This window comes from Colias croceus, chromosome 14 (genome assembly GCF_905220415.1).
Source record: "Colias croceus chromosome 14, ilColCroc2.1".
In the NCBI taxonomy this organism is placed as follows: domain Eukaryota; kingdom Metazoa; phylum Arthropoda; class Insecta; order Lepidoptera; family Pieridae; genus Colias; species Colias croceus.
The window spans coordinates 8,627,019-8,639,508 of record NC_059550.1 but is presented as its reverse complement, the minus strand read 5'-3'; the positions used below and the strand labels follow the sequence as shown (position 1 = coordinate 8,639,508).

Sequence of the window (12,490 nt, the reverse complement as noted above, 5' to 3'; positions counted from 1 at the left end):
AATGAATGCTATTGTTCGATTGGAGATACATAAATAAACTGAGCGGTTGATCTTGGCATTTTTGTACGCCAGTTGTGAAACAGTTTGTTGCAATATTTTCAATTATGTGGGAGAATTTGGTACGATATTTCAAATTTTAGAATCAGATTAGAAGAATAAAGATCTACATTTAAGGTCAATTTAGAGTGTCCAATTGTAAATGAAGTCCTTGTTAGCAAGTTAAAAAGAACTCCGTTGTTTTCTTATCTAGCTACGCATTCTTAACAATAACACATGTGTCCTTTTAAACTGTCAATCGTTTAACCTGATAAAGGGTAATTAGTAATTAGTCGGTGGACGTCTGGCTCGGGCTACGGTCGGTCCGGAGTCGTGACGGTGTTGTGCCTTGTTCCTTGTTGTTTTAATATTAATATAATTGGCTTGGTGTGAGGCCTAGTGTCTGTGTCTATAATGTTTTCGAGGAAGAGTAAACGTAAGAAGACGCATAGGAGTTCGTTGGTAAAAGTGAGTGACAATTTAATGGTCAAATTTGGAATTTGTTGGTTATTCTGTCGTTTGTGATCATGTTTCAAAGCTGTTAGAGAAGCTACTATGATGTTTATAGCAGTATTTAATGTAGCAAAGTGATGGCGCTGGACGACCTATATAGAAGTGTCATTACACTGGAAATAATATAGCTTTAAGACTAATGGAACGGGGGCAGGTCGTCATGATAGCTTGTTTGATTGATGTTTACATGCAATGAATATAACAATTATCCTGCGGAGAGTGCTACAAACCAGCCAATCATTGATGTATATTCTTTTTTTTTAATGATGATTGCAATTCCCCTCTATTACGCCAGGACTCCATTATCAGGATCTGTAATAGACGTTTCATTTAAAATCCTGTCTCTTTTGCCTCAGTTAACTTTAATCATGTTCATTCTAACAATTAAATGGTGCGCTTTCACAAGCTTGTATAATTAGATGAGCTTGTAGCCGCGCCCTTTGAAGTTAAATGCATTATTTGATTAAACGAATGCATTTCCTGGTAGTATTTTATAATGAACACGCGAGAACATGATTATTTACGATCTGTCCTGATGATTTACTCTCGGGAAAAGTGATGGCCAGCTGTTGGATTTCTTTAATGTCATGTTTCTTGATATTGTTAGGTTAAACGGTTGGTGAAGTTTGGATCTGATTATAAGTATGGTCATATTTTATGCCTTTACGAAAGCCAAATAGAGAATCAAACTCAAACTCAAACATTTATTTATTCAATTAGACTTCTTTTAGAAGCACTTTCGAATCGTCATTACATATTTTTAACATTTACCACTTCTTACAATCAAAGCTACAATATCATCATCAAGCCAAACGTACGTGTCGAGCATAAGAACAACATGTTATATTGAAAAGTTCCTTATCATGGATCCGTTAGTTAACTTTTGTATAATAATTGGTATTTGGTGCATACAAATTATTGACCTAATTGATTAGTTCAGTACTTACAGTTATGCTATAATTAATTGCTCACGTTTTAATTGAATTTCTCTTGTTAGATAGATCTCATTGATGAATTATTGAATATTGATTCATTCCACTTAGATTTCTATCGCTTGGCCGATATCCACACTGTTTAATACAGTAGGGCTGTCAGAAATAATAATAACTTTGAAACATATTCAAGGTAAACTTAATGATCAACTGAACATTTATATTTATAACAATGTTTATTGTTGTCCTTAAAATCCCTTAATATACAATTCTAAACAACGGAAATACAGAAGAATAATAACAATCCACTAGTTTTCCTATAGCAGATTGTATGTTCAAGTTCCTTATAAAATATTTGTTTAACAATTATATGTATTAAATAAATCATGTACCTACACGTGTACATGTCACAAACTAAATATAATTGAGTGAATATAAATAAAATTGTATAGGACGGGAGCTCGGGACATTCGTGGTGTAGTCATCGACAGAAATACTACGGACCCAGTTTAAGGATCGTGGCGTTAGGGCTGGTACAAGGGTGTTTTTCAAGTATGGGTGTGATTTATTGGTATGAGTAATAGTGTAAATTGTTGATGGTTGTGTTTTAGTGGAGTTTAGTATTTTCTTTACTTTGAGAATAGAAAAATCGTCATTCAATATGATTGTTACTCGTAGTAGTCACGTTAGGAAATTGTATACAAACACCAATGAAAGAGATAAGACTTGACTAAATGACTACCTTAATTTTTAACCACCTACTATAGATACAGATTCTTGTGCATGAATCACACTCATTTATAGATAAACATACACAGCTAAACATAATGACGGACGGCCGCGGCGCGGCGACCGTGTTATCTCTAAAAGCCAAAGCCACTATCCTTAATTCGTTTATTGTTGCAACGTTTTAAATACTAATACTTGTATACGTAGTATATTATTATTAGTCTGTGCTAATACCTACTTGTATTATTTCATTTATTATGTCACGTGTAGCCCATGAACCTGACACTGTTTGCATTTCATCAGCTATTTGTTTATAACTATACACATTATTATTATGTGCTATCTGAATGTCATTGTTGTGAATCACTTGGAAAGTTTAAGGTGCAATATCTTGTTTCAATATTTGTTACAATTATCTGTTTGTCGTGTTCTTGTTTTTGTATCGCTCTAATAGTTTAAATCAATTATATGCAATATGAATTTAGTACATAATGATATTGACAAATGTATTCGAATATTTGGTAGAAATTGTTACGATTGTTTTTACACTTTCATATATACTGCATTATAAAAACTCACCCAGGTTACCCACTTTGAAAAAAAAGCAATAATTTCCACGTAAGAAGTTTCCGTGTACCTATACTCGAAAATTTAAATACGTATTGGCAACCCTACATGCGCAACGGCAATGCGCCGTCGGCGACAGTTCACAGAAATGCATCGCAGGCGCCGCGCCGCACAAGTTCAGCCATGACTCATGAGTCATCGTTTATAGCCTTTTTATTGGCGAGAGTAATACGCCATTATTTAATTAGCAATTATTGTTCTTTAATGGGACGATAAATCGCCATTGTGTTGTGATAGGTCAGGGTTGCTCTGAATTTGTTTTAGAACAATGATTAGTAAGAGGACATACCTATTTATTATATTATCGGGTAAAAGCAAGTTTTATCCTAGGGTCGTTACGTAGTTTCGATGTACTAATATGGATTACATATTATGCAAAATTCTTTCTTTTAAATTCATCCGAAGATATGATTTGTAAATTGTGTTTGCCTATGCCGTTCTAGTTCGAAATTTTTACTAGAACAGAATGGAACCAAATAAGCTTTAAGTAAGTAACTCACTTTTATTGAATGTGGATCTTAAATCTACCTGTCTAGTTAAGTCAGTCAGAAAGTTGTATCAATAATTGCTGTACAAAAATGTCTTCTAGCAATCCAATCTTGTTGCTCGATAATTATTATTGTACAAATAATTGTTGGAAGGAATCTTGTTCGTAGTCCGATACGACTATGATAGCTTTTCTTAATAGTCACACATTATTTATACTGTTTATTTCTATTGCTAGGTATGTTAAATGCCCTTACGCACTAGCAGTCAACCGCGGGGGGCGGCTAACCGCGCGGTTAGCCGCTTTCCCATTTTAATATGCAACCGCTTTTATGATTAGTGCGTACAATCATAAGCGGGCACTGGCTAATTATGATGGCTTACCTTGTTTGGATGGAAATATTAAAAAAATTCGTAAGCTTTCATAGAAAATATTCGAAAACTTTAAATATCTATTATATTTAATTATTTTCACAAAGCTCTATCTATAGTTTAGAAAATAAAAATATGTAGGTACTTTATATTTAACTGTACGAATCAAGAAACATGATTGAACAATGCTACGAATTGAGATCTTTTTTACAAGTCGGTTAATATAACGTAAACATACGACAAGAACAAAGTAAATTAATTAAAACGTAAAACACGGTAAACCTTACATACTAAGCGGTCGCCATTCAATTTAAATGTCCTTTCCATCCTTCCGCGATTCCTTATTGAGACAACTTGTCAGTGCCTTTTGTGGATTTTTTTTTTTATAGTATTGCATTGGTTTAAGGGAATTTCTATGATAGTATATATTTTTATTTTGTTTGGTGGTTGGTGATGTTATAATGCACATGGATAGGTTTTGTAGCTGTGCTGTTATTATATAATTTGATATTTGTAATAGTGTTAATGAATAGTTGATAACGGCAAAGTACCTAAAACATTTCCGCCCACTTTAAAAGAAGGAAGGATATGTGGATATACAATACGTAATAATATAATCTAATGACCATTTGTAAAAGTAATTGTATTATTACGAAAAATAATTTGTCTAGGAACATGAACTAGTTATAAAGGTGTAATACAGATTAATCAAATTAACAACTCATTTCCATTTATAGTTTCAGTTGTCTTATAAATTACCGCTGACTGTAGTGTATGGTTGGCATTTTGAATGTTTAGTTAGAATCGTGATATTTCAAAGCTAATCTGTATAATAGAACCCGATTTCAATTATTAACCGGAACTTGGGTTCATTGTACAAAAGGGCTTTTTTAAATACAGACATGTTATAAAATCAAATTCAAAATATTAAATAAATTAAAAATATTTCTGGGTAAGAAATTCCCTTATTCCTATTTGTTCAATACCGTCCTTTATTGTATGAGTGATTGTTGGGAAATATTTTCATTGAGATTTATGGTTTCGCCGTCTCGATATTTTTTACTATCTGTCATTTTGCTTCTTTGGACGTCGTTGTCCTTATGAGGCTGGATATTGCATCGTATGACTCATCTATACAATGGTATCGTCTTTTTTCTCTTTATAGGTACCACGCAATTAATATATTATAGTGTAGTTTTGAAGAACGTTAAACTATAAGTACAAGTATTTGTTTTTGAGTAAGTGAAATATTTTTACTCTAGAACTTTAAACCTAGAATGATAAATAGACATAGACTGCATAGTTTCATCATACAATGCAGTAACTTTTAATAGTTCTGCAGCTTTGTCATACTAAAAGTTGTATAATGTACATCAATGTTCTGCACTTGCACTTGCAATTATTTAGGCCTCGGCAGCCAATTTCCATTGGAACTAGTCAATAGCTTACAAGACGTATCTGTATAAATATAAGTATTTTTTTTTAATCCACACGCAAATGTTATAATCTTCCATTTTGTTCCAGAACGATGAGCCTCCCGAGATCACATACTGCGTGGTGGGAGGGGAGGGGGGTCTCGCGTTACAAGCTGTCACCCCCACCCACCCGATGCCGTCGCAAGATGAGCTCGACGCCAAGTTTGCTGAGCTGGTGGTATGTACCATTTCAAATGTCCTTTTTATAGGAGAATATGTACCGTTCTAAATAAGTCCCTGCACTCTGCAGGGTGAGTCCGACATAACCCAGGGCCCTTTCCCCGAGCGCTCTGGGTATGCCAAAATGCATTCTCCACTATAAAAAATCTAAAATTAATCGCAATGTACAAGTTAAGTTTTTCGATGTTTCGTGATAAGTGTTATTTATGTGTATCCCATTTAAATAAAGTGGTGTTGACTTCGCAGGTGGTAGGGCTTATAGAAAATCTTACAATATTTAAACTAAACAATAATTTTTTCCACAATGCTCTAAACACGAATATTATCTAGTTAAATAATTCATACTATACCATGTTTCCGACTTCGGTTAAAATTCTCTGTTTATACCCAACCCAATTTGCTATATATATAAACTAGCTATCCGCCCGCGGCTTCGCCCGCTTTGTCTAAAACATAATAAATTATATACTAAAACCTTCCTCTTGAATCACTCTATCTATTAAAAAAAACCACATCAAAATCCGTTGCGTAATTTTAAAGATTTAAGCATACATAGGGACAGAGAAAGCGACTTTGTTTAATACTATGTAGTGATTAGGTGATAAATGTTATTAAGAAGGCCCATTTAATTTTCAACTAATTGCTTATCTTCGTATCTACATTTTCCATAGATAAGTACTGAATAAAATGCCAGTTTCGTGACTTTCAGTAAATCTTCAATTGAATGACTGAAAGTAATTGATCGTTAACCTTCTGTAGCCGAGGTTTATGAGTAGCGTTTAGTTAAACGTCTTGCCCTATACAATATATTAGGGTGTATATTATTATTATTGAGTACCTATTGTTACTTTATTTGATTAAAGTCTCTTCAGAGCTTGTTTTGAGAGCGAAATTTATCAGATTTTTTAATTTATTAGGCCTTTGGGGCTATAGTTGATTCATGGTATCTATTTATATATATTTCTTATTGTGTATAATAATCACATTACTTAATTTTGATATGAAATATGTTTTAAATGTAAATTGGGAACAATTTTCTCAATAGCGATAATTCGATGGCACTAATCATATTTACTTTAAATTATCTTTTATCGCCGCCCTCATTGCAATTAAGTCGTTCGCTCGTAAACTCGTATTTTATATGGTACCATTTGTCGATATAATTGACACGTTAATTGATTTTCATCGTCTCTCAAGAGCACCTGCGCATGCGCCGAGTGAACTTTCCTTTGCGTATCAAGTGGGTTATAATCTTATCAATAATTTCTAGTACTATTTTGGGAGCTATAGAAGATTTTGAAGTGATAAGCTTGAGCTTGAGGTTTTGTTCTGATTCCCTGCGATAACCTATAATTTTTTAGTTATTTTTTAGGTAGGTAAGTATATAGGTAAGTACCTAATATTGGAATGATTAGCATCACAGTTTACTTATGAGATTATTTATAGATGACGATATTAAAATATCGTATCTGCTGTAAACAGCAATCGATATAGATATGTAGGTACAAGGAAAATAGTATAGGTATTTAAAAAGTAATCGAATTCCTATTGAATAATAAAAAATAGAAAGGTCGAAATATATTTGAAGTTATTACAACTGTGATTGAAAGTTAAATAGATATCATACAGTAGATATTATTTAAAGAACGCAGTCGAAAGTAAATAATCATTTTATAATGGACTTTCAATACAATTATATATTTATACAATTTTATAGCATTTCTTCTGAAGTTCATTACCTACTATAAAATACTCCGTTGTATAGAGTGCATCTTTGACTCGATAAAACAGAAATACACATATATTTGCTAGAATGTAAATTAAACCAAGCTATAAATTAATTACAAATGCATAATCGCACATTCAGTTCCTCATTCCAAGACAATATCCGATGTGAATCTAACAATAATTTATGTAATACCAATATACAATATATTATTATCATTACGTGTTACTTTCTCCTATGACAGATTACTCGATCGCGTGCCGGACGGACCGCTGGTTTTATAGCGTACGTGACGTGTACGACACGATTTTGTTATCGGAACAGGATAAATCGTGTATGAAGCCATCTCATATATCTTATCGGTTATATAACAGGGTCGGGTTTTTATAACAGTAACATATGCATTGCTTTAATGTTAAGAGCTGTTGTTGAATTTAATGGCTATAATAGACTGTTATGTGACAAACTTCTGTAGTAAACTATCTTCTGCGTCGGATTGATATGAACCAGTTGAATACTTACACTAAATTTTGCAAGGTACACATGATTTGTGGTGTGTGAATGCGATGACATTGTATTACCATAAATGTGGAAATCAGTACATAATATGCTTACAAAAAGTCACAGCTCTTATGGGAGCCTTTAATATTGGTGTTAATTCTCATCAGGGGTGCGCCTGCGCCCTGCGGCGCGGGCGGTCAGTTACAGTTCCTAATACGAAATCAAATTATGTGTAATAAGTAAAATAACAAATTATGTGACGGTTATTGATGTTCCGATAGAGTTATAAATAAAGATTTAGTTTGTGGAAATCGTGTCGTATGTCGTAGACGTAAGTTTGAGAACGAGTGTTGTAAATAGGTTTTGCAATAAAGTAGCGGATGCCACTCGGCTTGAGCATTTTATAGGATTACGTGCGTCGCGACTGCTTCTCAAGAGGTCACCTTTTGAACTCTGTACGCATTAGTGAAGGGTCTTGTTTACAGCATACGATTTTTCTTATAAATGATTATCGCATAGCATGAAACCAAATGGAATTATTATGGTCACCTAATATCGATATTATTATGTCTAACGATTAAAAAGGTCAAGGATAATTTGTATAATCAATTTGTTAAGTAATCTTGATGATATTACATCATTATTAAAATATGAATAATCTGAGATTTGCGAGTTCTTGTGATCTTGGCATTTTACATTCACACCTAAGTCACCAATTTCATAGACTGAACTGTCCTGTTGTTGACTGATGCTAAAAACTTTGCTTGAAAAGTTTATTCGTTCTGTTCTTGATTAGCATATATTTTATATTACTTAAAGATGCCTTCAAGGGCTCACAAACGCAGCAGTACCTTCCAAGTATACCAGTCAATCACCAGCCGCCAAAACTTTCACCAGCTCAGATGGTGACGTTGATTGGCAGTGGTACAATCGAGATTAATGATTTCTCTTAATGAATGCGTGGTACGAAAGTTTGTGGTTATATTATGATGGTTGGATAAAGGGAAGCGGATGGTTATGTGATTGTTGACGGAATCTGGGTAGACTTTAGAAGGCATTTAATTAACTCCTTTGTAACTTTGAAATTAACCGTCATTATCGTAAATTAAGAGTAGACATAGTTAATCAATTAAACAAAAAACTATTATAATCTGACTATTATAATTTGACTGACCGGTTGGCTTGGTTGGTAGTGGCCCTGCCTTTCAAGTCAGAGGTCGTGGGTTCGATTCCCACCCGGGGCAAATATTTGTGTGATGAACATAGATGTTTGCTCTGTGTCTGGGTGTTAATTATCTATATTAAGTATTTATTTAAAATTATATATGTATGTTTATCAGCCATCTGGTTTCCATAACACAAGCGAAAAGTATGTATTTGTATGGGATCAGATCGTGCCGTGTGTGAAAATTGTCCTGAAATATTTATATTTATCTGTTGAGCCATTCTTGAGTTATAAGTTTCCTAACCAACCCAACTTTCTGATACAAATAGACTATAATAGGTTTTGTACTACGACATGGATACAAACTTTTGCAACGTTAGTTAATAAACATTTCGTTATGCATGGGAAAAATCTATAAGATAAATTAAATAAACTCTATGTAATACAAACCATTAAAATCATATATTCATATAATTTTAATAACATTATAGAAAACTTTGAAGACCTGTTGCAAGAACTAATTCCACTTATAGGCGTTCACAAAAACACATAACTTATCATATTTGTATGTTAATATTAAACTAATCTTGTGTTTAAGTAGTACTTACGACGGATTATGTCATAATCTACATAATGTCGAAGTAATGTTACATGTAACCATAATGTATGTAACATTCACTTTGTTTTTATCTTGGTACGATTATATTGTTTTTGTATTTAGGAGCCGAGCGTAACAAGCGAAGTCTAGTTTTCGATCTTTTATGGAATGTATGTGGTTTTTGTCTTTCACAAACAGATTTGTTTATATTTTGATCAATAAAATCTTTATTTCCTAGTATTTTCCATTGTTTTCTTTTCTATGTAACCTATAATCATTTTTATTATGCTGACGCGTAGGGCTATTTAGAAGATAAATCGTAGCTTAAATTAATTTTCATTTTTGAGAAGAAAGAAAACACAAATATATTAGTACGGGAGCTAGCAACGTTTAAAAAAAAGTCATTTTAGTATAGTTGGGTTTTTGATATACTGTTTCTCTTGCTATTTCGGATAGAGTCCGGGCTGTCTGGCTGGCCGCAGTGGTTGCGTTTATTAGTGCGCATCTTATCTGCACAGGAAAATATCCTTAATTTAAAGTCATTTTTTAACGCGTAATTTTTAATCTTTTGCCTTTAGATAGATCCATCAGACATATTTTTTTTATTGCAAGACGTTTTTTTCGTTGTAAAATAGGTGCCATACGCAATTTTTATTTCAAAATAACTAAAATGTCATCGAAATAAGTGAAATTACATCAACATGAGTCCGCTTAAAAGGTAAGTAATAACTTTATTATTTATATTATATTATCCTTTTTTAATACTTATATTGAATAATTAGTAAACTAATATTTTTAATAGATGGTTTCATATTTATTACACTTTTGGGTATAAATATGAATTTGATGATATTTGTATTTTCTAGTATTTGATTTTACGCGAGTATTATACATTTTGAAATTAAAGACTTGGGAAAATAATACAATGAATAAATCGCGTTTAAAATCCGTTAAAAAGTCTTTAATTTCTTGATGATATTTGGTTTTTATCAAGTTTACATTAACGTCCTATTTGAGGTTCGTTGGGAAAAAGGAGGCGATATGGTAGATTGTTGCAAAAAAACTGTAAATAGTAAAATGAATATTATATATAGTATAAGTAACACAGTGATTACTTATCCTTCACGGGGACTCATGTTGATGGAATTTCACTTATTTCGATGATATTTTAATTATTTTGAAATAAAAATTGCGTCTGGCACCTATTTAACAACGAAAAAAACGTCTTGCAATAAAAAATGTATGTCTAATGGATCTATCTAAAGGCAAACGATTAAAAATTACGCGTTAAAAAATGACTTTAAATTAAGGATATTTTCCTGTGCAGATAAGATGCGCACTAATAAACGCAACCACTGCGGACAGCCAGACAGCCCGGACTGTAACCGAAATAGCAAGAGGAACAGCATATCAAAGAACCAACTATACTAAAATGCTCACTTGTCAACGTTGCTACCTCCTAGAATATATAATAATATTATTATAATAGATGTTATACAAGGCGCTATTTAATAAAGATTCCAAAAAATCTGCAATAAGTAGACGCTCTGGCAGACAGAGGGATTCCAAATATAACAAAGAAAACACAATTTTCCCTTTATTTACGCAATCTTAAGAAAAATCTTAATGATTATTAAAATACACAGTAAACATTACTTTAGGTCAAGTCACGATATTTTTCTCGGTATGCAACAAAGGTTGCCACAATTTGAATTGCAATAAGCGATCTATTTATTATCGTATCGATAAATTCGCTGACCTTGACATAGCGAAGGGAGTCACGATGCACTTAGCTGGCCGTTTCTTTTCGCATGGTTATGTAATTTTTAACCGACTTCATAAAAAGGAGGTTCTCAATAAGACGAGTACCTACGAATTAAAAAGGACGAGGTTTCTACTGTACTTTTTTTATTTTAAAGATCTCGATTTCTTTGTAAACTTGTATATTAAGGCTCTGCTAGGGATGAGAAGATTTTTTCCTACTGCTAAGTAAGGGGAAATTTTTATCATCTTTAGGGATGGCATGCCTACTTTATATTAGAGTGTTTAATTTGCCAAAATAATAAATCGAAGTATTCCAACATAATACTAAATTTTAAATGATTCATTCATTCGTTTACACTAGAGAATTTATCTCAATCGGTTGAATTCCTGAGTATCAATGCTTCGTAGAATTTATTTATGGTATATATTAGCGGTTTTTTCCTCTTCGATAACGAGAATTTCAAGAAAATGAGAATTATCATGGCACCTTTTAATTTACTTTACTTAGATTTATTTAATGTATTTTTTTTCTTATCATAAATGTTCATTACAAATTTGACTAAAATATTAATAAAAATATAGTTACATCATTCATAAAATATATGTTAGGAGAACATTTGCTCAACGTAAAGGGAAAGCCAATTTCCATAATCTAATTTTGTTCCTCAACTTAGAGACTAATTAATTGTACAAAGAAACTCCTACACGTTTCTGTAAACTAACAAGTCAGCTAATAATAAATGAAATATATTATAGTAGTTATCTGATAAATAATAGCACGTGTAAGTAAAAGCAAGCTGTCGAACCTGCGCTGCATTGACGAGATCACTTCGTTAGCGTAAAGGCGGGTCCACACAGAGCGAGCAGCCTCGCGAAGTGACTCGAACGAGGATAATGACAAAATAAGACATTTTCCTCTCGGCCAAGCGACTTTTACAGTGACCAATTTGCTTCGCGAAGTTGCTTCACAAAACTGCTCGCTCTGTGGAGACCTGCCTAATAGACAGATGCACCAACAGTACACGGTCAGCACACGTGCTTTTCTAATTCTATTACATATTTCCTACGTCCACATAGACGGAGCGAACTCACGCGGCAAAAGCTTCGCGAGGCTAGTGTGTGAATCCGCCTTTTAGAAGTTATGCGTTCATTTCATTCGACTTGATGTAAATTATACCACAGTATATTGCCATTTCGCAGTATCGTATTCATATTCAAAAAGTACTTTACGCAGTGGATACCGAATAAATAAAGCAGTCAGGTTGAGTTTCTCCACCTCGTTTGATTTAAATTTATAGGAGAAAATAGTAAACCTTATTGAATGCTTGTTGACACGGTGAGAGATAAAATGATAATTTTATTAGGTACAAGCTAGATTGAGATTTT

General features: G+C 32.9%; 1 protein-coding gene across 7 annotated transcripts in view; it reads left to right on the top strand.

Moving 5' to 3' along the window:
* Positions 1–12,490, top strand: part of LOC123697499 (disheveled-associated activator of morphogenesis 1) — a 101,619-nt gene that overhangs the window by 65,834 nt on the left and 23,295 nt on the right. For 6 of the 7 annotated variants that reach the window (XM_045644038.1, XM_045644032.1, XM_045644033.1 and 3 more), the window contains one exon: positions 5,220–5,348. In XM_045644038.1, the coding sequence (XP_045499994.1) occupies positions 5,220–5,348 (129 nt within the window). Of the gene's footprint in view, positions 1–483; positions 505–5,219; positions 5,349–12,490 lie in introns of those variants that run through there. The other variant, XM_045644036.1, reaches the window with a different exon arrangement.